Here is a 24,417-nt window from a genome sequence, read left to right as displayed (position 1 = left end):
GTTGTTTAGGCCAGATTAGGCATGAGCTAGACGTTTCACGAGCTCGGCCCCTCTTGGAATCCCGTCTAGAACCATCTCCTGGCGCACGTGTATTAGATGCATTGGCGCAAATGTTGGATCCTCCCACTAGACAGCAACAAAACTATGGCCCGAATCATGAAAATCAAAATGGTAATCGTCGAGCCTGGATATTACTCCAATTCATAGGCCCTGATCAACCATCCGAACCCACTCCTCCTTCAGAGAGTATGCAACAAAACTATTCTCCTGATCAGGGAATGACTGAGCTCATTCAAGAATTGACTCAGAACGACCGGCCTGGCCCTCCTCCGGCCCCTGAATCAGCCATTGAGGGCTTGCCAGTGGTTGAGTTGAGTTCTGAATATCTGAAAAATGACTCTTGTTGTCCTATTTGTAAGGATGAATTTGAGGTTGGGGCTCGAGCCAGGGAGCTTCCTTGCAAGCATTTATATCATTCTGAGTGCATTGTCCCATGGCTACACATCCACAACACTTGCCCAGTTTGTCGCCAAGAGGTACAAGAATCGTCTGACAACAACAACAACTTCCAAGGTTATTACAGGGCACAAGAAGGCAACACAGATCCTGAAAACTGGAGCTGGATGGATCTCTTCTCATTGAGGCCCTTCAGTTTGGTGGCAAGTTGGGCACAACTCTGTCTTGATTTTCTTGATGATGCATTTAACAACGTTTCCCGTGGAGGTAAAACATTACATTTGATGCGTCCTGACCGTATTTAACAATGATTTTTATATCGTATTTGTAATTATGTATTTCATTTGACTCTTAAATGAAATACAAAATTACAATACTAAATTCAAACTGTTTTAATAACCACCAAATTCTAATGAACTACGAATATATGAATCGTCTCCAGGTAGCTCACGGTGGCGATAACGGGGCACACTTTAAGCCTATTTCTTGCAACTAACAAGGTAATATCATTTCAAGAACGAGGGACTTTTACCCAATATAAGGTATGTGCATTATGCTTTGCTATATCCTGACATAAAGATTATACAACATTTTCACACACAACACATTTCCATACAACATATTCATTGATGGCCTGCTCAAGAAGATTGTTAACAGCTTTGAGTTATAGGGTTCAGGTGCAATTTGACAACTGAGATCATCATATTCTGGAGAACAACTTGAACTGAGATAACTGGAAGCTGTCTGAAACTAATAAAGCTAAGCATCAAATGTTTTTGCAAGGGACAAGGCTTAACTAACTGTTAATAATGCAAGATTTGCCTTTTGTTTCCAAGTTTGAACCAAACGGCTGAGCTGCAATCTTCACAAGTAAATTTGTTCGGGCACCGATGATGAAACGTGGATTTGGATTAGAAAATTCAACACGAGAATATACGATTGCGTCTACGATGTAGAACTTATAAATAGGATTAATTAAATTTCGATTTACGTGTATATATAAATGGGACATATTATTTTCCTTTTCAATTTTTATTTGAATTTATTATAGTGTATATTTGTTAGATGATTGTCAATTTTAAACGATTATTTATAAATTTTTAAATAATAAAAAATATTTTTAATTATATAAAACCTACTAAGAGTGCATTATAATTTATTGAAAAATAAAAAAGGCTTAGTTACTTGGCATGTCATTTTACGTTTTAATTTTAAAAAAATTAAATAAATTAAAACAAAATATCTTTTTATAGAATTCTTTGTTCAAATATAAAATAAAAAATATATAATAATAATTTATATAATTATCGACCCCGTATTAATAGGTCTTATTTTGACTCAACAAAATTATAAGTGTAAATAAAAGAAACTAGAGGATTTTATTCTTTTTTATTTCATATAAATTCTGTTTTAAATATAACGTTTCAAATGTTAATTATTTACTAAATAATTTAATTATGAAAAGATTAGTTTTAATTTGAATTAATTATAAAATAAATAAGTATATTTAATATGTAATTACATGAATTGGGCCATATTCAATTGAAGTAGAGTTGTGTGTGATTTCAAGTTCAGTGGCTAGGATAGACCATTGTGGATCGTAATCAAGTACTAAAACGTATATAATTTCAATTATTATTTCTTGACTTGAATTCAATCACAGTTGCACACACTGTTCTCGAATACTAGATGTTGTCGTTTATGAATAATCGTATTTATTTAATTCTCAATGATAATTATATAATTTTTAGATCGAGAAATTATTTAAATTAAGAACAAAAATGGGCTGGTTTTCTCTATGAAAATTAATCTGTAAAGGCATTCTTACAATCAATCAACCCCTCTTTTGAGGCATTACACTACTAAGTTACAAAGGTTTTGTTTTTCTTATTCTTCTTTCTTTCTTTATGATTGAATCAAATGTTTAGGAAGTTTGTGCATCTAACTTTATACCCAATCATCCCTTTCTTCCATTACAGGACATGGAAAAGACCACACCAAGAAAAGGTCCAAACAAGCTCAAACAACCTTAGTCTCCTAAACAAGCCATTCTTTTCTCTCTTCCCATCACAACTTCCCACCCATACTTGTATAAAACCGTTAGTTCACATGTCTTCTTCTCCACCTCTAGTCACCAAAAGTTCATTCATATCTTTAACCAAATTAGTTATGTCTACCACCCGTGGTTCTGGTGTTATTAGTAATGGGGTTCAAAGAACTCGAACATATCATTACTATTGGTGTCGAAGATGCCAACGTTCTATAAGGATAACAACCACTAACCCTGATGAAGTATTGTGCCCACGTTGTATAGGCCGTTTGGAACCATCTCCTGGCGCACGTGTGTTAGATGCATTGGCGCAAATATTGGATCCTCCCACTAGACATCAGGAAACGACCGTGCTCATTCAAGAATTGACTCAAAATGATCGGCCCCACCCTCTTCCAACTCCTGAATCAGCCATTGAGGGCTTGCCGATGGTGGAGCTGAATTCTGAACATCTAAAAAATGACTCTTGTTGTCCTGTTTGTAAGGATGAATTCGAGGTTGGGGCTCGAGCCACAGAGCTTCCTTGCAAGCATTTATACCATTCTGAGTGCATTGTTCCATGGCTACACATCCACAACACTTGCCCAGTTTGTCGCCACGAGGTACGAGGATTGTCTAACAACGAGAACAACTCCTATCATAACAACAACTTCCATCATAACAACAACACAGATCCTGAAAACTGGAGTTGGATGCCCTTCAGTTTGGTTGCAAGTTTGGCACAGTTCTGTCTTAATTTTCTTACTGATGCAGGTAACAACGTTCCCCGCGGAGGTAAAACATTACATCTGATGCGTCCTGATCGTATTTAACAACAATTTTTATATCTTACTTTGTAATTCTATATTTCATTTGACTCTTAATTAAAATCCAAAATTACAATAATAGATTCAAACTATTTTAAAAACCACCAAATTGTAATGAAGTACAAATACATGAACCGTCTCGATAGGTAGCTCACAACGGCGATAACGGGGCACACTTTAAGCCTATTTCTTGCAACTAACAAGGTAATGTTTATTTCAAGAAGAAGGGAGTTTTAGCAGATTTCAGGTATGTGCATTATCCTTTACTATATCCTGGCATAAAGATCATACAACATTTTCACACACAACATATTCATTGATGGCCTGCTCAAGAATATTGTTAACAGCTTTGAGATTGAGGGTTCAGGTTGAATTTGACAACTGACATCGTCATATTCTGGAGAACAGCTTGAACAGAGATAAGTGGGAGTTGTCTGAAACTAATGTTTTTGCAAGGGACAAGGCTTAACTAACTGTTAATGCAAGATTTGCCTTGTGTTTCCAAGTTTGAACCAAACAGCAGAGCTGCAAACTTCACAAGTAAATTTGTTCGGGCACTGGTGATGCAACGTGGATTTGAATTATAAAATTCACCACGAGAATATACGATTACGTCTACGATGTACAAATCATAAATAGAATTAATTAAATTTCGACTTATGTGCATATATATAAATGGGACATATTATTTTCTTTTTCAATTTTCAGAAGGAGAATATAAATATTTTTTAGGTGTACATATAATAAAGATAATTATAATTATTTTAGCTCAAAAAGAAAATAAAATGAGTTCTGTTTCAAATTACATGAGAGTTGTTTAAGAATCAACTGCTTTTTATCCTCTGCTTATACTTATAAACCATCACCAAAGATTAAACAATTTTCTTTTAAAAGTTTAGTATAATATTTGAAAATACTCAAAATCAACTAAAATATCGGCTTTATTTGTTTTTGTATTTTTTTTCCTATCTGAAAAAGAGTCAAAAACATTCAGGATATATTTTTTAAAAACACAAAATTCAATTTATTCTTTTTATTTACCAACATTATTTCTATATTTTTCTCACTAGCTACCAAAAAGGAAAAAAAATTGAAAATATAACCAAACAGAGCTGAGGTACTTTTTTTTTTCCCCGATTTTCAAAATCAATTGAACCATCGAAATTCTGTATGATTATTTAAAAATGATATCATTTTTTTTCTGCACATTGTTCATATTTCGGACCAAAGTTTGGTAGTTGGGTAATAGTTAAATGAGCAGAAGAGAAAAGTTGGAAGATCATAGGGAAAGTCTACCCTGATTTTCACATGTTTGGACCGAGTGTTGAATTTTGAGGAGCAAAGGCAATGATGGGATCAAGAATGTCATCCAATCCCAAGTACTCCATGCCCATTCTTGGAGCGGGACCCATGCCCACCACTGCCGTCGCCTTCCGCCTTGGCGACGCCCTCCGCCGCCGTCTTCATCTGGGTTTCCTCCTCCGGTCCTCCCTCAAGGTAAAAAGAAAAGGACACTCTCTAGCGTAGAACAAGAATCCCTATTTATTGCTCGCTCAATTATTTGTACTTGAATAATGATGAAGTAACTGTACTTGTTTGGGGATAAGCTGCCTGCTTTGAATCATCCCTTTTCGTATTTTCATAGTCTTAAACCTTCTTTCAAGAAATCAGGATGAAAGCTTGCAAGAATTTCATGGTTTAATGATGTTAGAAACTATAGAAAATTTGTGGATAGGGCAAAGTGAACTGGGCTTATGAAGAGGAATTATGGCAGCTTTCCCAGTGCCTTTGACAATCTTAGACAAGAAAGAATCTCTCTCTAGTGTGGCAGAGCAAAATGAAGGAACTATTACTAAGAAACTACTGGAAATTTGATGTTTGCCTGTTTGAGATTGATTGTTTTATTTGTAAACAAAGATGTTTTCTTGTCTTCCTTTTCTTTTTCCGAACAAACCGGCAACCGTTGTAGGCTCATCCTTGGCTGCTATAGGAGATTTTGGTTTTACATTTTGTGGGCATTTATAATGTCTTCGAGTTTGATTGCTCTTGTGCATGTTCACAACAGTGATTGAAGAAAATCATGCAATGAAATGGTATTTTGAACTTCTACCCAGAAGTAAATCTTCTACTGGTTGTGATGTGGGAAGAAGTGGAATCAATCGACATTAATAGAGTATTGAAACCCTGTGATTTAAACCTGGGAAATAAGTCCGTTTTTCATCTTACACCAGCAAGGGCTTACAAGAAACTGTGGCATTATTAGTCAAGCATTTCATCATGTGAATCACTCATCTTGTCTAGGCTAGTTAACCATGTTTTCAAACAAATCTTCACTGCTGTCATGCTTTTTGTACAGAGAGTTTCTCATCTTGGTGATGTGCTCCTGTTGAAGGATATTTGTCATGAAAGGGCACTTCAATTTACAGGTTTTAATTGTTTCCAATGGTCATACCATACTTTTTCTGCTACATTGATGAGCTTAAGTTTCTTCAATGGAAATGAAAGTAGAAGTGATTCTAAAGATTTTGGGAAGCCGCAGTCAAGGACGTCAAGAAGAGACTTCTTTGACGGAAGGCAATGGACCAATATCCTTCTTGCCGCTAATGTACTGTGAGTACCATTACCTGATACCTATACTATGTACCAAGCCTTATGTAACTTCAATATGTCATGCTACTTTTCTAAACATACTCAAAAAGATCACGCACAAATAAGTACTGGACAGAGAGATGAACAGTTGAAGAGCTACCAGTTAGTCTCCTTAATAATATTTGGTTTCATTAGTTCCCATAAAGCAGTGAAGATCTTTTATGAATTATATGCAGAATGTACATAGCACAATCTGTCTCAGACGGCAAGGTTTTATACTGGGGGGCCAAGGTCTGAACTTTTAGTTCTTATCGAGGTGCTAGATTATCACTTGCACGTAAAGGTTTTCTATGTTAAACTTGTTCCCATTCTATCTTTGCAGATTAATAGTCTCATTAGTGAAGGGCAGCTGTGGAGGCTAGCTACATCTTCCTTTCTGCATGCAAATATCGGGCATCTGCTGGTTCGATTTGAATTTTACCAATAAAAAGGAGTTGTTTTTTGTTTTTATTTAACATGTTAATTGAGAATTCTTTATGGTTTTTCAGGTTAATTGCTATTCTTTGAACTCAGTTGGTCCTGCCATTGAGAAAATATGTGGTCCTAGGAGATATCTAACAATATACATCACCTCTGCGATTGCAAGTAACGACTCACAACCCACTACAGTACATAATTCGAATTTTATGTCAAAAAGAGTCCATTTGTTTTGATCAAGTTCTTTGGTCACATCAGGTTCAGCAATGAGTTACTGGTTCTGCAGTGCACCAGCAGTTGGTGCATCAGGAGCTATTTTCGGATTGGTGATCTCTCAACCTTGAAAAAGCAGAGCATTTCTCGATGTCCTGACATTATTCAACTCTATTTTGAATCAAATTCAGTTTGAATTGTTGATTAAAGAAACTAATGACTTTAAAACCTAACATAGAGTCAGGATCAGGAAAATCTTGCTTTTTTCTTCACATCATTGAATTTTCAGCTTCTATACTTAAATGTGGCATGATCAGGTCGGGTCTTTTGCTATGTTTGTATTGAGGCACAGAGGCATGGTCAAAGGCACTGAGGGAGAATTGAAACATATAGCTCAAGTGATTGTTCTGAACATGGTATGCATCAGGCTTTTATCTCTGTCTGTGTATGGATTAGGGCAATGGCCTGAATCTTTTCCAACTTTACATTTGCTGGACATAAATAGCACACAAGTTCTGGTAATGAAAATGAACATCTCTCATGCAGACAATTGGGCTTCTATCTCAAGGCATTGACAACTGGGGACATGTAAGTTTACTGCGAACTCTTTGGTGATATCTGCAGTATGTGGGATTTCTCTCATTTTACTTGGAGCAAAAGCTGCCCCATTCACTGATGCAGAGACCCTACCTGTTTATTAATAACGATAAAGCCAAGTGAGGGTTCTAAATAATCTATGTGATTGTTTTCTTATTGTTCAAATTTTCCAGATTGGAGGGTTGATGGGTGGAGCTGCAGCTTCTTGGCTTCTTGGTCCTGCATGGGAGGTTGAGTCTGTCTCCCGTGATGGGAGAAGAATTTTTACAGACAGGGCGCCAATATTTTCTCTCATAAGAAGACATCCCAAGTAAAGCAATGCCCAACATGACATTTTACCTTGTTGTACATTTAGTCACCAGATAAAGAATATCCCTGCTCAGGGAACTGATGTGTCGCTACATTCATCTCATAAGAAATTAGTGCAAAATTAATGTTCATGCATGCCACTTCTTTTATTAGACTTGAAATGGAACATGTATTCTGACTTCCCAATGTGGTTCTTCATGGACGACTTAACAATTAGGTCGTATTTATCAATCCATTGGGCATCAACAACCCTCACAATCCACCAACAGTTACATATATTCAGATCTGATTGAAACATAATTTGGCAATGACTTAAACAGTAAAACCTTGGAGATAGGTTAGGCTTGGAGCATATCAAAGATGATTAATTTCTTTACTTGATATATAAATTCCTAATCTGTTTTGTTAACATCAGTAGATCTAGTCACCTTTGGCTTCTCCCCCTTGCAGATGTTCAGAAAGAACCCCTACATTTTACAGTTATGTTCTTTCAGAAACCTGCAAGGAAGAAAGCGCATTCACTTTGGATAGTAAGTTATGATGGGGAGTCGTTCCCTTGGGAAACAAACATCCCACACGATACTATAAGATATTAACTGTCATCCGTCCTTTTGCTTTTCACCTCCAACTCTCCTACTCCTTGTGGACTTCTGGGCTTATCAACCCACTTCAGTCTCCACCAGCAAAACTGTTAAGCAGATATATAATACGTCCAAATAACTAATTTCGGCTGGCATGCAGGTGTCAGCTAGGATATCCAGAATAAAAGAAGAAATGTAAGGAGTCCAATTATCCACTGAATCTTCCAAGTGCCTGCTAGAAAAGTTGCAAATATACAATATGTTAGGCGCTAATGAAGCACAACCAATGTATTGTAAATCACTCAAATGTATGCACTAATATAACCTCAGGGAGAGAACAATGTGTGAAGAACCTTAATACACAAACAAGTACCACTTTGTTGACCCCAAGTACTTCCCCCAACTAAAAAAACCAGTGATTACCAACGTTTGCCGCCAACCAAGACAGATTCCCAATGAGTAGGGGAGAAACAATACAGTATGAGTGAACAAACATAGCATTAGTATGAGTGAACAAACATAGCATTAGTATGAGTGAACAAACATAGCATTAAGAAGGATTGGGAACTGTAGAGAAGCAAGGATTGGCAGGGGGTGGAGGTTGTTGATGCATAAACATCTAAACCTGCTACTACATATATATTTGCTATAATCTCTTCCAGAATTTGAGGGAGTTAGTCAAATAGCGGGTGTGGCCAGCATTGCAAAATTGTGGCCAATAAAGAAGTTTTACTATACAGAAGAATCATAATGACCAGCTAATTCATAATTTCAACTATTACTATTAGAAGACGGGAGGATTCAGTAATTTCTCCATTTCCAGCTAGATGCTCAGAAAAAATATTTAATTGCACGAGTAGTCCTTGCCTTAATCCTCAGCATCCAGACATGTTTTCTTCCAACCATTCTTTTGTCTCACTCTCAAACTGCAACTCCCATCTTCCAACCAATTATTTCAAAACATTTTTTTCTCTTTCCAGAAAGCAACCCGACAAGCTACATTGTCTTATGAGAAGATAAAAGACAGCAAATGCCTGTTTTCTAATGTAAAACTTCAAATTTCGCAAGACAACACATATATTATCTTTTCAAAAGCAGATTATCCTCATTGTTCAATACTGGTTTTCTAGTAGCAGCTACCAATCCCATCACTTATTGGGATGGAGTTCCATATACAAGGGCACCCCAAAATTAGTCTATGTCAATGCCACTGACAAACCAATTTTTACTTTTTTCACCATGCTCTACCTGGAAATAAGAAAGTCAAGATACTAGAGTCGGCCAATTATTATAATGTGTTGATTATAGTAGTAGTATTAGTGAACAACATAAGGAAACTATGAATCATCTATATCGACTTTGCAATATCTAGGCTGAGGGGCAAAATAGATCTTTTGCAGCACTAACTTACATGAGCAGGCAGATGCAAAAGATGATGAAACATGCAGTGGAGACACCAAAGCTTTCCCACTCCTTCCATCTGGACCTGGAGCACCATATGCAACACCAGGCAATGGAGAATGACTTGGTGACATCCGAGGTGTTGAAACTGCACCTGGGGATTCAATGGAGGCATAAGGTGATAAATTGGGAGACATTTGGTGGGGATGAGGAGTTGGAGAAGGACTCAGTGGATCAGTAGAACCACAATGTGGACTGCCCAAAGCTACTGAGGGTGCAGGAGCATCAGAAATTGGAGATAGAGAATGGTAACCGAGATTCTGTGGACTGGGTGCAGAATGAGGGCTCGCACCAGATGGTTCAGAAGTATAACAGTTAGAACAAGGTGGTAGCGAATGATGAGTGTTAGGTGAAAAGGCAGGAGAATAAGATGGAGTCATGGATGGACCAGTATCAAAAAATGGAGATGGAGATGGAGAAGGAGATGGTGTTGGGGCATGAAGTGAATGATTTAGAAACGAAGACAAGCTAATTTCTTTAACTTTTCCAAAAACAGAATGATCAAGGCCAAGATTTTCTGCAGGAGACCCAGTAATTACTTGAGCTAGCTGTCTCAATCTCTCTGGCAGTAGAGTTCCCAGATCAGATGCAACAGAAGCTTCAACTGTAACAGGAGGATCTATTGTTGAGCCATGCTTGTTTGTTACCTGTACATATACCACCTGTAGAAGAGAGAGAAGACGGGGGAAAAAAAAAATCAAAAGATCTTACCTGGTGAAATGTAAATGGATTATTCAAATTGCTGAATTAAAAGTTCCAAAAGTAGAATAAGAAAAGGTTATGGAACAATACAGTGAAAGAAGGTACATTTAATAACCATGAGGAATAGCAAATTTGATAGATTCAGGTAGTATGCCACTACTAATAGAACATACCAGTCAGTATGTATCCAACCCGACATGCAGGTAACTAATCTACTTTTTATTTGGGGGAGACTTTCTGAAAGAACCAGCTAAGTGTGTTAATGTAGCAATTCTAAGTAATATCAAGCCCACGGAAGGTTGTTTTAGAGGATGAAGCAGGGTTGAAATATTAACATCTCATGTAAAACCACATAAGAAACTCGTCTAATAACTTCCAGCACTCCAGGTAATTGAGAAATTTCAAGAAAAATCAGCCACTTCTACTATCTGACTTTAATAAGAGGCCAAATAGAAATTAAGTTACCTCATTGGGCATCAGATTCAATCCCAATTTTAGTTGTTTCTTCAAATCCAGAAGATTTTCCTTTATATCATAAATTGAGCTATTGAGAGTGAAATTGAAAAGGGGCTGAGGTATGAAAGCAACTCGTTCCGGTATTATGGTAACCCCACCAGGAAATTTCAGAATCTCAAATGAAGAGGGCTCTCCAAAAATCGGGAATGTCAATGTCAAATTGTATTGCTGAAGAAACAGATCTATCAAGGATGACTTCAACAGACTCAAGGCCACTGGAGTGATTGTACTATTGATGAGATCAGGATGGAAGCCAAACACCACATCTGTCCAGTTCGATATGCTGGTATGGTTAGATAAGCGTGCCTGGTGCATGGACAGAACAGCAATCTGTGGAAAAACAAGTTACTGCTAAATCATTCTTCTTTCTCAATCGATGACGGGAAATGCAAATACTGTATAGAGTGTAAACTTGAAGCAAACCTTCAAGGAAGGGGCGCCTATCTCGTCATTGATATCATATTCTAGTCTCGCAGTGTATGGTACAAGCTTGGAAACTGGTTTTTGAAGCTTAAAGTATGCTTGAACAGTGGCTGAAATAAGAACCAGATTAATCACTCAGAAGGAAATCATGATAGTAAACAAGAACACTTGAAAGCTATATACTACTATTTCATTTCTATCTATTTCTTCCTTTTGCGGCCTTTGAGAATTGAAACACATAAATTCTCTTAATGATTTAAGAAAACCATCATAATAGATATATACGGAATACATAATACTACAGAACATTCAGTGCACAAATAGTTCAACTCATTACTACATATTTAATCAACCCATATTCCCCACAATTGAGCACATCCAAGAATAAGCGGAAAGAAAATGTTGTCACATGATGAGGCCAGAACTACTTCATTAACAAGCTGAAATACTAATTCAAGCAAACCTTAAAAGAAGAATAGCTAAATTTAGTAATCAAATTACATCATCTATATTTAGTATTTTCAATCAACACTAACATGCTTCTACTTCATTCACTTATAAGTAGACAAATTAACATCCATCACAACAATAACAAGGAATAATGGATAACAAAAGAGATGAAATTCCCGGAAGATGCATGCATCACTAATAATGCATTAATCCGGGCACCAGAATCCTCAAGCAAGAGAGACCCTAGTTCTGTCCAGTAATTGCAAGGATCAGTTCAGCATTTGTCTAAGATTATTTCTCATACTGCTCAAGGTAAAAGAGATACTTTGGTGAAATGTTACTTCATACAAAGAAAAGTAAATTCATAACAAGCAGTCCCCTAAATTTCATACTGTCTAAACCAAATAAATGAAAAGGCTACAGCTTATGTTCCAATTAGCCGGAATTCATAATCAGACACTGTATCCAAGGAACATGTCTCCCATCTCAGAAAGAACAAGAAGAAACAACTCCCCTCAATTTGTTTTCGAAGAGGCAACAGGAACATTAGATCTTACACAGGGTACTGGCACACAGGTTCAGAACTGCATCCGTTATAGAACATATCTACCACTGTACCAATTTGTTCAAACTGCATCAAGAATGAGTTTAAATCATTGCTATCTCTTACTATTCCAAGAAAACAAACCAGTAGCTTCCGTATTTTGCTTTAACAAAGGAATAAATTATAATAAGTTGAAGCATGACCTCATAGCAAAATTATGCACTAGATTAGTTTTAAATGGTTATGAGGTTGCTCAACAATAAAACCTACCAAAGGAAAACTTATTTTTTAAACCTTAACAAGCCACCTTGACGCTTCAACTTATTACAATATAAAAACCACCCAAAAAAATATTGTAAACTAGGGCGATTAGATTATCCAGAGCATTCATTTTCTTATATTGTGTCAAAAATAACTTTGAATCCAAACGCCATAACAAAACCGGCTGATGACCAAGGGGAAATCAACAAAAATTAGTGACACCCACATGAACACCAAAACTTAGAGAGAATAACAAAAGGCAAGAATATGTCAAAGTAATGATAACTTCGGTTTCTGGTAATACCCCAAAATACTAAGTATCAAACACAAATTCAATAAAACCACGACAGAAACCCTAATTTCACAGCTCCCAAGTCACAAACTCACAGCAGCAAAGGAAAACTGGATAAATAAAAAATAAATAAAAGAAAAGCACAAACACAAACAAAAATTTACCACTGCGCTTGATGGAGTCTTTAGCATCAAACCCAGCTTCCCTGTATCGAATAGGAAGAACCCAGAAAAGTGCGGAAAGAAAAGCGACGACACTGAACATCAAAACAACAACGCATTTAACGCTGAAGAGCCTGCAAACACCCACCGAACATCTCCGGCAGAGGAAGGTTCCAGAAGCACTACTGCCATTAGAGTGCTGCACAACTGGCAGTCGCTGGTTATCGGCCTTCCCCATATCCGCCACAGCATCGGTTCCGAACAATTCTCTTTCACAGTCTCACGATTCCCTCACTGTAAATTGTATGTATAGATGCATGTAACGGGAGAGAGATGGGTTCCCTCTCTCTCTCTCTCTCTCTAAAGGGTGTGGAGACAACTGTGGGTAGCTATGGACAAGTGTGCTGGGTGAACAAATGCTCTGTACGCGCATAAACACGCACTCAAAGAATGCAAATTCCCTTTTCTTTTTTCTTTTTTTATGATGATGATGAGAACCAAATGCCTATGTGCCTCTATTTTTTAATTTCATTTATTGCTACTCTTAATTAATTTAATTCATCTCCAATTACAAGTCAAATATATGGACTATTTTGCAAGTTAGATTTGCTCAATTTCTAATTTTCCAATTTATTTAGATTCATTTTCAAGATATATCTCATCCACACCTCTAAAATTATATTTAATTATATAAACATTTCCTACAATTTGTAAAATCATACGTCCACCGTATGAGGTGGTGTTTGTAGAATATAACTCAATCTTAAGGATATTTATATAAAAGTTCGTCATAAAATAGGTGTATAATTTTAATTACAGCTACAATATTAATAAGTATATTGGTATTTTTCAGAAAATTTTTGGGGTGTTTTTGTAATTAAATGTAACTTTTGGGTTACATTTGATAAATTTTAAATTCTTTTAATGTAACATAATTTAAAACAAGAAACGCAAATAATTGAATATTTTTCTAATATGGACTCAAAAACCAAAATGCAGATTGTTTCTTGTTAGGTATTTCAAACTCTTATTCTCAAATCCATCAATTCAAATACAACAAGCGGCAAAAAGAAAGAAAAGGTCAAGGGGAAAAGTGCAAATCTTTAAAAGTATGGGGGAGTGAGAGCAATTTACATAAAATATAGAGGCATAAATGTGGATATAGAAACAAGTAGGCACAATAGTTTAGTTTTTGATAGGAGGGAAGGGGGTTAGATAGCAATAAAATAATAATGATTTTGGGTACCCAACGTTGAGGCGAAGCAAAGGTGAAAAGAAAGGTGATAAAAGTAAGGTCTACATAGAATGGAATAATACGTTGAAAGTGATTATACAAAAGTTATTAAACATTTCTCACCTTTCACTAATTCAAAAATTAAATACGCCCACATAAAAGTCAATAAATTTTAGTTTGAATTAGGTCTGATCAACTCGCGGATTATAATTTATATAATGCGCCAAAGTATAAAGTTGCAAATTTTTTAATTTGAATTAGGTTCGATCGATTATAAAATTAAATTTTTATTTGGTTCTATTTTTAGGCGCTTTTTTATTAAAAAAAATAAAAAATATAGAGATAAATATATATGTGGTGTGATTTTTAGATTATATTAATATAAAATAAATTAATACACACTGTCTCTTGCATTGAAAATTATAAATAAATACAATTTATAAGTAAATCTTATAAAAATGAGCCGATGTCTGTTTTTACAGTAATTTTTTATTTTTTCGAAAGAAAAGTTTTGGGTTTTTTTCGAATTGAAATAATTTATGAATTTGATGGGATTATATATATATATAGAGAGAGAGATGCATTATATGGTATAAAACATTAGATTTATCCAAAAAATTAGTCATATTAAAATTTATTACATGACGAGTGTATTAAAATTTAAATTACTACAATTTAATTTAATTAATAAGAAGTAATTTAATGATGGTAAGAATCATCTATCATTTTATAATTATTCATAATATGATTGGATAATCCATTTTTATGATACTTAGAGATTACTCAATGTTGTGATTTGGGCATCTTGATTACTATTTATTATTATCACTAACAATGACAATGAGTCCACTAATCTTGTACATGAAGAAAGAAAAAAAACCAAAAATAAATAAGTTGACTACTATCATTCATCCACGTGGCAGTGTTTTTTTTTTTTGGGTTTAGTGGTATGGTTAGTGAATTAAGCAAATATTAGCCAATTAAATCCAGTTATAGTGCAAGCACAATTATTTATTTGATAATAGTTAGCTTATTCTAGTGCATGTCAACACCACCTACGAGGTTCGATTTTATTTAAATTTGTATATGTATGAAATTAGATAATATTTTATAAGGTTTACTACTAAAGTTTTTAATCTGGGTTTTTCTCTGATTGCATCTGTAAGGAGCCTCTTCTTCCCTCGACATCTTTTCGACTACCTTACAAATGGCAACATCCCTGATGCCATTGTCAGCCAAATGGTTTTCGAGTTCTGGCCTTGTGTCGTGTCTGTCTATAGCAGGACCCTACTTGAAGAATCTAGAGCTCCGAATGGATGACATAATCGAGCACCAGAATTCCACTGATATCCCCTCCAAGTTGGATTGTCTTAGGGCTGCTCGGAATTTGGAGTCCCTAATACTCTGGGGTGTGTTGATGATCCAATCACCGGAATGGGATGTCTTCTACAGGCTCAAGAATCTTGAAATAGTTGGTGCCAGTTTGAAGAGTTGGCAATTTCTGAGGCTCTTCGTGCTTGTCCTAATTGACCCACTTTTTGCTTCTTGGTTGTGAAGGGCTGAGGTCCATTTTAATAGAGAACCCTCATATTTGGCAGTGTAAGCTTGAACTTTTTGGAGCTGGCAACTGTTCGCTTATGGTAAGTCGTTGAAGCTCGAATCACTTGAACTACAAAGTTGTAGTTTCATCAGGGTTTTGGAAACTCAGTGCTTGAAAAACCTCTCCTTTTGCCAACCATGCAGGTACCTACAATGGCTCCTGATAGTCTTACATTCAGATTCCTGTTCGTTATAGTATGTTGTCCAGTATTGTCTGATAATGGGACAAGTTCATATCGTGGACTTTGGGAAACTTGTGGCATTGGAGACATTGTCCATTCGGGGAGTGCAGTGATGCTGGGATGCTATAGGCAAAATTGTTCAAATGGTTAGTGAGGTTAAGCACCTATACATGAAGGTGGAATTCACTGGGGAGACTGATAACCTGCAACCCTTTCCAGAGATTGATTTTGTAGACTTCTTTAACAGCCATCCCAAGCTGGAAACTTTTGAGATTCATGGTGCCATGTTCGCTGCTCTTTGTAAAATGAACAGCCTGAAAAATGTTAAGTCATTCAGTAACGCAATTCCAGTGTGTTAATCTTTGGTGGAACTTTATCTCAATAGTGCTAACTGGATTCTTGATAAGGTAGAGATGTTGCTGGTATTGCAGGTTGACTCTGGGTTTATGATTCCCCCACCTTGAAAAGGTTGTCGTCACAGTACGATCACCACGGAATGCTGAACAAAAAATGAGCATGCTGGATTCATTGGTAAAGTATGCAAGGAATTTAAATGAATTTCTTTGAGGCGCCATAGAAGCGCTGATGATTTCTTTGAGGATATTAGCAGATTTGGAAGCATGAATTGGGAGATTGTTTCAATTGAATAGGAATTGTTCGCTCAGCATTTCCTTTTCTGTTGGGATACATCATTTCTCGGGTTCTAATTGTTGATAGATTTAGTTGTGGATAACCTTTTCTTACAATAGATATTGTTAAGAATTCTGGTATCCTGATCTTCGAGTACAGAATGGTTCAGTTGAATGGCAAATATGGCAGTTAAAATAGCTCAGATGTATTTAACACACACACAGACACAGAGAGAGCATCACATCCTATTGCATTAACTCTTAATAATTTAAAGAAAACAGGAAATGTTTCTCTCATTATCTCAAACAGTAAAAGTGTGTGTAAAAAATTCATCCTGGTGAATGAGAATATATTCAAGAGGCAAAAAGTCCTAAGATTTAAGCTGGCGTCACAAAATACAAGTAAATCGAACAAATCTAGATTAGCTTTTTCTTTTGGAAATATCGCTTTAAGTGCCATATCTGGGCAATAGAAACCAGAATGCATACTCCCAATGACATGATACTGAACCAAGCCACCCGAGCATTTGTTTTTTCGCTCACAGTTCTCATCTCAGCTTCTCTGAGAGGACAAATTTACAAGGAATTGGAATGTTGAAGCAATAATAATACGCAGCATAATAATTATAAAGAACTTAATTCAAACAAAAAGAAAGTAGGAACTTTTACCTGCTTTTAAGATACAAAAGATTTTCATGGATGGCCTCCACTGCTCCTTCAAGCTTTCTTAGCTCAAACTCAACACCCTACCAGAGGTACTAAATGAGTAAAACATTCTAAACTAAACCTCATGAGCTAATCTCAATTTCAAGTTCCAAATGTCTCTTAATTATCTCCAAACTACTATGATTATTTGCCACCATCAGAAACTGATGATGTCGAAAGCATCTTATAATGCTAAGCATGCAAAACTCAGGTGAAATGGCAGGCATCTGAGTACAAAGATAAGCTGAAAAGGAATCTTATGCATGTAGCATCTAACATCCTCCAACTACCAAAAAAAATTGGCATCTAAGACTCTTAAGAACAAAGGTAAGCTAAAAGGAATCTTATGCGTGTATCATCTAACTGCCTCCAACTACCAACAAAAAGTTGGTTTTTTCCAGAAGGAGGTAATAAATAAGTTTGCAAGTGAGAATAGCATTTCTGTATAAGCTTAATGGTTTCACCTCAAGTTTCTCCTTTCTAGCAACTGATTCCCAATCCTTTGCTGCAATGCCTGTCTTCCAATCAATGTTAACGCTTATCTCTGCATTTCCTGTTTTCTGGCCATCAACCCAGAAGCAAGCCAGATAATTTCCACCCTCGGTAGTTGTAAATGCAAATTGACCGTGTGTGACATTTTGCTGATTATGGAGAGTATTGCCATATGGCGAAGTGACCTACAGCAGAACCAAAAGAGTCACATTAAGAAAAACAGAGTGCAAGAAAGATAGAAACCCATGCTAATCATGCATCACGGCTCAATGTGCTTGTTTCCCTCGTAATCGTGCATCATAAATTCATAATGACTAATGTATTGATTAATTAGTTTCCTTCTAAATTCTTGTAAGTTAGTTGTCTTTTCCCATATAAAATTATTATATTGCTTCTCGATTATGTGTCAACTATTTATAAAATGGCCTTCGGTATACCATGCTTTTGGAATGTTTGCGAGAGCTTTAGAAAAGCATTTTTTAGTTCCTTGCTCCCAAAAATCACTTTGAAGTGTTTGGTATACCAACTTCTGCTTCTGAAACGGCTAAAACAAAAAAAGCCAGGGTGCTTCTAGCTGCTTTAGTTTTTTTGTAAATAAATCCAACTTTATTTTGCTACTATACTCTTATTATAATAATCTTAATTCAACTTTAGCGTTTTTAATTTATTTTTAGAATTGTATATTTAAAGTTGATATTGGAGTTTGCATATAATTTGAATAATTTAATAATAATTAATTTTACACTTTTACATATATAATATTTTAAATTTTTTATATTTTATTTGCTATGTCATCTAATTATATTATTTTGTTCACATATTATTATTTAATAGTTAAAGTTTAATTATTGTGTATGAATCAACAATTATATTACTTAGTGGGAGCATTATTAAATTAAACATATACTTTTTAATATTTAAAAAATATATATATGAAATATACTAATCGAAATAAAATTTATCTTTTTTATGCGAAAATAATTATTATTGACAAACAACAAGTGAAATAATAAGCAAAAAATAGTATCTTTTTAACACTTTAGGAAAAACGGTTTTAATGAATTAAATTTATTTTAGAAGTGATTTTTCTACAAACACTATCCAATTTAACTACTTTTTTTTACAAACAATATCCACTTTTAATTCTACTATAACTTTTAACTTTCTCTACAAAAATCATTTCTCTAAAAGTAGAGTTTTTGCAAACACTCCCTTTCTCTTGTTGAGCAAATTCAAATTGTGAAATGGATTTTCTGGAAGTCGAACAACAAGCAACAGGCTCTTCTATGATTTTCTGATTCTTCTCTTACAGATCGTCAGCTGTTCTGCCAAATACTCTGCCCTCCAATAGCAGCTGCATCCTTCACTAATTTATTCTAGTCTTGCTTATTTGCTGGTTTCCTTAAATCGATATAAATACACTGAACTGTCAAAGTAGGTGCTCAAGTGTATGTGAAAACTGAGTTTATTTTCTCTGACGCCTTAAACTTTATTCATTCATAACATAAATTTTCTTAAAACCGTTTGTTCTCTCAGTATAAGCTGCAAATTATATAACAATTTACACTCACTTTGACAAGGCGTGTTCCTTGCCTTGCACTTCCCCAAATGTTTTTTGGTGCCTCAGTGCATACGGCACATTTTACTAGCAAAGAAGAAAGCAAACTTCACCTTTCACTCAGCAAAAGCAAAACTATCATGTTCCAAACTTATCTCAAGTGCCAATACACTAGTTTTAACGCATAGTACACGTTTGAATTGCTGGAATACAATGGAACTAAAGATAATCATAGAAGAGTATACCGACTATATGCAACTAAGAACATTTCACAGGCAACGGAAATCAGCACAAGTCCACTAGAAGGAAAAAGTGGATTGAGAAACATAGCTACAGATTATTTGACAAAGAAAAATATTCAACTTAAGTGATGTGTTCCTGTTCTGAATCACATGCAGTCAGAAAGCAAACCATATTACAGATCATTAATCCCATCCCTCTTAGATATTCATTTAATAAGGGGATTTTTTACCACCCTCATATCCTTCGTTCTCCGTTTAAACATTGTCGTTTCCTTTCCCACGAGTTCAACAACAACCCTTCTCACCAAGTGCTTAAACTCACGCATGATACCCCTGAAAAATGTAAAATTGTTGATAGTCTTGACTGCTTCACCTTCCACAATTGGAGCCCAAATAGAAAGCCCTTTCAACTATCCTCTCAATACCCAAAATGGACCCAAGCTAGTAACTTAAATTTATTTTTCACTTTTGAATTTTGATCCACCTTAGTCCCCGAATCAGCCTCACATGCACCATAAACAACTTTCCCAAAACGAATTACACTGCCTTTATACCAAGAAACAGACTAATTGGAATATACAGATGTACGAAGAAAATATGAGGTCGCAACAGTCCGAAAAGTTCCAGAAGAACCCTAACCTTTGCGGAAATGGTGGGGATGGGATGGGCATGGTCATCAGAAATGACGACGTAATCCGCCAACACGACGACGTTGTTCTGGATTTCCTCGGATACGCACTTGGTCCCACTCGCCGGCAAACTCAACCACACGGCCTGGCACCCCTGTAGAACACACAATAATACTAAAAGCAGCACATCGCTCACGTTAGCACCAGCCCCCATCATTACCTCTCTCCAAAGTCTGTCCTGAAGATCTCGAAGAATGGAATCTCTATTCTCCAGCAGGCGTATCGGATCGGAAAACGAAGCTCTCGCACTGTTTCGGATCCGGGTCGTGGTTCGGACTTTTGCTGTATTTTATTACATACACAGAGTCAGAATACTGTACAGATCACGGATGTGTTAACATCGGGGAAATAACCCGGTATTTATATTTGGACTGTGGGAACGGATACGGGTCTGCCGGCTGAATCCTTTTTGGGCCACTTCAACGGCCTATTTTTATATGGGCCCACAATAATATATGGGTTGTCACTCTAATTACGGAATGGACTTTCTTATTTTTTAGAAACAAATTTAAGTTAAAAAAATAAATCAATCTAGTAAATACTCCATTCAAATTAATTGGTATTATTTTTTGTGAACTTAATTTATTAAACTTGACAATAAAAGTTCAATCAAAAAAAAAATATTTGTTCGATCAGCTTTCAGCTTCGGTTTGAATTTGATTCGATTAGTGCAAAAGTAATATAACATATTTAAAAATTATTATTAAATTTAATAATTCGTTTGAACTTGATTAGATTAATAATCAAATTAAATTCATACATAATTTATTAAATTCAATAATAATTTAAATAAATTATATATTCGGCTCAATTCAAATAATTTACAACCCTAGACAAATTGGATTAATATAATTTTGGCATTTTGGGAAAAAGAAATAGTATATCATGATATAAAATCGATGCAGTTTAATTTCAACGGTCATAAGTCTTGGGGGTGGGGGGGTTTGCATCAGTGATCGGACCATATGTTCATATAATATATATATATATATATATATTATTTGTAAAAATTAAGAAAGTAAAGCTGCACTTCAATAAAGACAGCATATGTGCTTTGACAAATCTGTCACCGTTGGTCCCACTCCCCCCACTACCTAGATTCCTAACCATGATCTTCATAACACCCACCCAATCTTTCTTTCTTTTTTCTTTTTTTTTTTTACCCAACTCCTTACAAGAAAATGCTGAAAAAAGGTTATACGACAAATGAATTACAATTTTATATAAATAAAATATATAGGTCTCGTAAGTTCATAATCATTAAGTGGAAGTTTAAATATCGAAGATATGGGTGTTTGTTTGCTTTTTTTAGTAGTTTATTGTTTATTTGTTTGATTGAAATTGTTGATTGAATGTTTTTGTTAGAAATAGGTCTGAAATAAGTATATTGCATCATTCCCACAAAAAGTGTCGAATTATATGTCTATGGTACCATCATTCCCACAAACAATGCTAGATCATGCCTTGTGCGACGTGCAATATCCTCAAACCTCATGCCTCTAGATATTGTTTGTTTTTATTAGAATTTTAAGGATTTTTCTAAAAATAAAGTCGTGTCATTAGAGATAGGAGACTGTAAAACTTATAGATTGTATCGTCGATTATGCGATGACATGGTATATGAACTTTGTCGTGAACAAATGTCAAATTAAAAAGATAAGGGATAATTATATTGTTCTCTCCTAATGTTTGATGTAATTACTCATTGTCTCATAATTATTTGAAAAATTATATCAAGTACCCATGACGTTTATTTTTGTCTAATAATTAAATTTTCACATTAATTAAAATTTATCGAATTTGTTGATATTAATAAAAAATAAATAGATGAAAAGCCGTGTTCACCCCCGTTGCTTATTGCAGGTCAAATAATTTTTTCTGACCAAATTACGTCTGATGTAGTGAGGATGTACATCTTCACCCTGATATGGGTAGCTTTGTCAGAAATAATTCATTTGACTTGTAATAAACCAATTGTGTGTAAATATGTGTTTTAGTTTAGATTTTTTTTTAATAATAATAGCAAATTCAATTTAGATAAAAATAAACATAAAAAAATATTATATGTAATTTTTGAAATTTAGGAGAACACATTATAATTCTATAAATAAAAGAAAACACGTCAACAAAATTCCCAACGGTTAGCCCTCCTAAAGTTTCAACTTTTACATTTACTTAAAAAAGAGTAGCACTTTTTCACTTTTACTTTAATCTAAAACAAGATATAAGTAGCAATAAATAAAGAAATAAAATAAAGCAAAGCATTAGGAACAACGTCGCTTTATATGATCCTCTCACAGTCCCACCCTTAGTTCTTACAACTGAAGCGAAAATGGAAGCTCTCTTCTCCGAATTCACACTCCTCTCCGACCAAGCCCTCCGCGACAAGAACTTCGATCCCTCCACCATCGAAGACCTCATGAAACTCTTCGAGGTCGAGGCCTACAAGGCCTGGGCCAATCTCGAGCTCGAGACCGACAACGAGGTCCAGAAAGCCCACGACTACATGCGAGACTCCGAGGAGTACCTGGACTCCGTCATGGACAGCGCCATGGCGGAGTTCCGCCGCTTCGAGGAGGAGATGGACAGGGTTTCCACGGCGGAGCACGACGGTCTGGTCGGCGCCGCCGAGAAAGCGCGGAAGATGGGGAAGAATCTGGAGAAAGCCGCGACGTTTGCTTCGAAGAAGTATATTGAAGCTGCCGTCAATTCTGCTACTGCTTCGATGAGATCTGCCGTCAGGGCGATCTCCTCCAATTCTAACAAGGTTCATCCTTCGTAGATTTCAGGAACCCTTTGTTTGGTTTAACGTTGTTGATCGTGTAATTGATGTCGTAATTGTTGTTTTCTGAATCAATCCGTATGGAATTATATATAATTCAGGGTTTCCAGATTTATGCTGAGCGAGCACTAAAAGAAACTATAAAATTCATAACGATTTTTGGTAGCCGCTAGATCTTGATTATACATATCGTTCTGGATAGTGATTTTGGTAGTGTATGACGGGATAATTCTTGCACCCGATCTACCAGATTAGGAAAACATAATTATTCGTATTTATTTTGGTAATTTTATCTTATAAATTTTAAATTTTCACATTTTTTCAGCCATTTAAGCAAATTTTGGATAAATTTATTTTTAATGTACTGTAAGATAAAATTACTAAAATAGATTCATACACAATTAAAATTGGCACAGCTTAGCTTAGCGATCTTGGATTCATCTTTATTTTTAATTAAGCGTAAAATTTTGTTTTTACTTTACAACTCTTATTTGCAATGCAGTCCTATTCAATTTTTTTTAATTATAAACTGATACCGCATTTTAGCTTATTATTTAAATATGTATGTTATTTGTAAATATTTTAAATAAATCGTTATTTGTGTAGATTTTGTAAATATAAATCCATAAAGTAAAATACGAACAAAATATATTTAAATTTGTAATAATAGATTTACATTAGGTCTCTCCGAGATTCTGTAATCCATGGAGAGAAAAAACAAACATTAAATGTTGTGATTGGATGGAAAGTTTTTTAGATAAAGTAAATTCAAAAATTTGAATTTTAGGGGAAAAAAGATATAATAATAATAATAAATTATTTAAATTATTTGTTTGGATTAATCATTTTTCAAAGAAAAAGGAAAGCATAGTGATTGAATATCCACGTGACATGTCCTTGGGACTTGTTTACATTGCAGTCGACATTAATATTTAATAAAAACTATTAAAATAATTATATCTTACTATTAAAATAATTATATTTTACTCAACAACATCTACTATTACAATAAACAATAATTCTTACTATGCATATACAACATTCCATACACATAATAAAATTCGAACTCATAACCTCTAACATGAGATCGCAAAAGATAGAAATACACTCTCGTCCATGATTTTCTTTGCATGTTACAGCTCGGACGCAAATTCATGTAGCCCTCGATTGTCCTCAATTGGCCCCCATTCACAATCAAGCCCATGTGGGTGGATGTGTGGTGGGAAAGAAAATTCCTATATATTGACTTTTGCCATTATATTCATTTATCACACTTATTATTCATTAAAGTAAAAAATATTTTGATTTATGCCACTTTTTTTATTTATTACCTACATTATTGAAGTAAACATCATATTACTTTTATTAATTTATTATATTTACAAAAAATTATTCGAATCCTACCAATCATTTATTC

General features: G+C 35.1%; 6 protein-coding genes and 1 long non-coding RNA gene across 15 annotated transcripts; 5 read left to right on the top strand and 2 right to left on the bottom strand.

The window, feature by feature from the left end:
- LOC105169432 (E3 ubiquitin-protein ligase RNF181-like) lies at window positions 7–1,491 on the top strand. Of its 2 annotated transcripts, none has more exons than XM_020696088.1 (3): window positions 7–723; window positions 899–998; window positions 1,134–1,491. In XM_020696088.1, the coding sequence occupies exons 1-2, from the start codon at window positions 111–113 to the stop codon at window positions 916–918; spliced, it is 633 nt and encodes a 210-aa protein (XP_020551747.1). In that variant the 5' UTR covers window positions 7–110; the 3' UTR covers window positions 919–998; window positions 1,134–1,491. The 2 variants fall into 2 exon arrangements, with proteins under 2 accessions (XP_020551747.1, XP_011088125.2); XM_011089823.2 differs by having other exon boundaries at window positions 1,127–1,491.
- LOC105169431 (probable E3 ubiquitin-protein ligase RHC2A) lies at window positions 2,332–4,393 on the top strand. 6 transcript variants are annotated; one of them, XM_020696087.1, is made up of 4 exons: window positions 2,332–3,108; window positions 3,260–3,280; window positions 3,459–3,559; window positions 3,721–4,393. In XM_020696087.1, exons 1-3 carry the CDS (start codon window positions 2,377–2,379, stop codon window positions 3,510–3,512), a joined length of 807 nt encoding a protein of 268 aa, XP_020551746.1. In that variant the 5' UTR covers window positions 2,332–2,376; the 3' UTR covers window positions 3,513–3,559; window positions 3,721–4,393. The 6 variants fall into 6 exon arrangements, 4 of the variants coding, with proteins under 4 accessions (XP_020551746.1, XP_020551745.1, XP_020551744.1 ...); XM_020696086.1 differs by having other exon boundaries at window positions 3,680–4,393; XM_020696085.1 differs by having other exon boundaries at window positions 2,333–3,108; window positions 3,459–4,393.
- Window positions 4,523–7,632, top strand: LOC105169151 (RHOMBOID-like protein 10, chloroplastic). Its single transcript, XM_011089465.2, has 9 exons — window positions 4,523–4,809; window positions 5,669–5,922; window positions 6,138–6,192; window positions 6,284–6,364; window positions 6,450–6,546; window positions 6,637–6,704; window positions 6,909–7,007; window positions 7,138–7,179; window positions 7,362–7,632. The coding sequence occupies exons 1-9, from the start codon at window positions 4,660–4,662 to the stop codon at window positions 7,500–7,502; spliced, it is 987 nt and encodes a 328-aa protein (XP_011087767.1). The 5' UTR covers window positions 4,523–4,659; the 3' UTR covers window positions 7,503–7,632.
- On the bottom strand, window positions 7,855–13,343 carry LOC105169152. 2 transcript variants are annotated; one of them, XM_011089467.2, is made up of 5 exons: window positions 12,892–13,343; window positions 11,181–11,290; window positions 10,707–11,087; window positions 9,490–10,201; window positions 7,855–8,313 (listed from the first exon to the last, which is right to left on the bottom strand). In XM_011089467.2, exons 1-5 carry the CDS (start codon window positions 13,124–13,126, stop codon window positions 8,246–8,248), a joined length of 1,506 nt encoding a protein of 501 aa, XP_011087769.1. In that variant the 5' UTR covers window positions 13,127–13,343; the 3' UTR covers window positions 7,855–8,245. The 2 variants fall into 2 exon arrangements, with proteins under 2 accessions (XP_011087769.1, XP_020551743.1); XM_020696084.1 differs by having other exon boundaries at window positions 7,855–8,310.
- Window positions 15,135–16,958, top strand: LOC105169430. Its single transcript, XR_002287712.1, has 2 exons — window positions 15,135–15,762; window positions 15,866–16,958. It is a non-coding gene; the product is annotated as an uncharacterized LOC105169430 (long non-coding RNA).
- Window positions 16,801–20,558, bottom strand: LOC105169150 (transmembrane emp24 domain-containing protein p24delta3-like). Its single transcript, XM_011089464.2, has 4 exons — window positions 20,169–20,558; window positions 17,702–17,914; window positions 17,202–17,278; window positions 16,801–17,094 (listed from the first exon to the last, which is right to left on the bottom strand). Exons 1-4 carry the CDS (start codon window positions 20,373–20,375, stop codon window positions 16,950–16,952), a joined length of 642 nt encoding a protein of 213 aa, XP_011087766.1. The 5' UTR covers window positions 20,376–20,558; the 3' UTR covers window positions 16,801–16,949.
- Window positions 22,464–23,121, top strand: LOC105169149. Of its 2 annotated transcripts, XM_020695696.1 has the most exons (2): window positions 22,464–22,743; window positions 22,780–23,121. In XM_020695696.1, the coding sequence occupies exons 1-2, from the start codon at window positions 22,551–22,553 to the stop codon at window positions 22,998–23,000; spliced, it is 414 nt and encodes a 137-aa protein (XP_020551355.1). In that variant the 5' UTR covers window positions 22,464–22,550; the 3' UTR covers window positions 23,001–23,121. The 2 variants fall into 2 exon arrangements, with proteins under 2 accessions (XP_020551355.1, XP_011087764.1); XM_011089462.2 differs by having other exon boundaries at window positions 22,467–23,121.

This window comes from Sesamum indicum, linkage group LG8 (assembly GCF_000512975.1).
Source record: "Sesamum indicum cultivar Zhongzhi No. 13 linkage group LG8, S_indicum_v1.0, whole genome shotgun sequence".
NCBI lineage: Eukaryota > Viridiplantae > Streptophyta > Magnoliopsida > Lamiales > Pedaliaceae > Sesamum > Sesamum indicum.
The sequence above is the reverse complement of the archived record's forward strand: the minus strand, read 5'-3'. Positions and strand labels throughout refer to the sequence as shown.

What these genes read in the sequence shown, in the direction of transcription:
- LOC105169432 (XM_020696088.1), top strand. Translation starts at nt 111, where the DNA reads ATGTTGGATCCTCCCACTAGACAGCAACAAAACTATGGCCCGAATCAT. An exon ending in TAACAACGTTTCCCGTGGAG is followed by an intron (nt 724 to 898) that starts GTAAAACATTAC and finishes AATCGTCTCCAG; the next exon opens with GTAGCTCACGGTGGCGATAA.
- LOC105169431 (XM_011089820.2), top strand. Translation starts at nt 2,377, where the DNA reads ATGTTTAGGAAGTTTGTGCATCTAACTTTATACCCAATCATCCCTTTC. An exon ending in TAATTTTCTTACTGATGCAG is followed by an intron (nt 3,260 to 3,458) that starts GTAACAACGTTC and finishes CCGTCTCGATAG; the next exon opens with GTAGCTCACAACGGCGATAA.
- LOC105169151 (XM_011089465.2), top strand. Translation starts at nt 4,660, where the DNA reads ATGATGGGATCAAGAATGTCATCCAATCCCAAGTACTCCATGCCCATT. An exon ending in TCCTCCGGTCCTCCCTCAAG is followed by an intron (nt 4,810 to 5,668) that starts GTAAAAAGAAAA and finishes CTTTTTGTACAG; the next exon opens with AGAGTTTCTCATCTTGGTGA. An exon ending in CAAATATCGGGCATCTGCTG is followed by an intron (nt 6,365 to 6,449) that starts GTTCGATTTGAA and finishes ATGGTTTTTCAG; the next exon opens with GTTAATTGCTATTCTTTGAA.
- LOC105169152 (XM_011089467.2), bottom strand. Translation starts at nt 13,126, where the DNA reads ATGGGGAAGGCCGATAACCAGCGACTGCCAGTTGTGCAGCACTCTAAT. An exon ending in TAGGCGCCCCTTCCTTGAAG is followed by an intron (nt 11,088 to 11,180) that starts GTTTGCTTCAAG and finishes GTTTTTCCACAG; the next exon opens with ATTGCTGTTCTGTCCATGCA. An exon ending in TGAATCTGATGCCCAATGAG is followed by an intron (nt 10,202 to 10,706) that starts GTAACTTAATTT and finishes TCTCTTCTACAG; the next exon opens with GTGGTATATGTACAGGTAAC.
- LOC105169150 (XM_011089464.2), bottom strand. Translation starts at nt 20,375, where the DNA reads ATGATGGGGGCTGGTGCTAACGTGAGCGATGTGCTGCTTTTAGTATTA. An exon ending in TCCCCACCATTTCCGCAAAG is followed by an intron (nt 17,915 to 20,168) that starts GTTAGGGTTCTT and finishes GTTCTGCTGTAG; the next exon opens with GTCACTTCGCCATATGGCAA. An exon ending in CTTTTGTATCTTAAAAGCAG is followed by an intron (nt 17,095 to 17,201) that starts GTAAAAGTTCCT and finishes TTGTCCTCTCAG; the next exon opens with AGAAGCTGAGATGAGAACTG.
- LOC105169149 (XM_011089462.2), top strand. Translation starts at nt 22,551, where the DNA reads ATGGAAGCTCTCTTCTCCGAATTCACACTCCTCTCCGACCAAGCCCTC.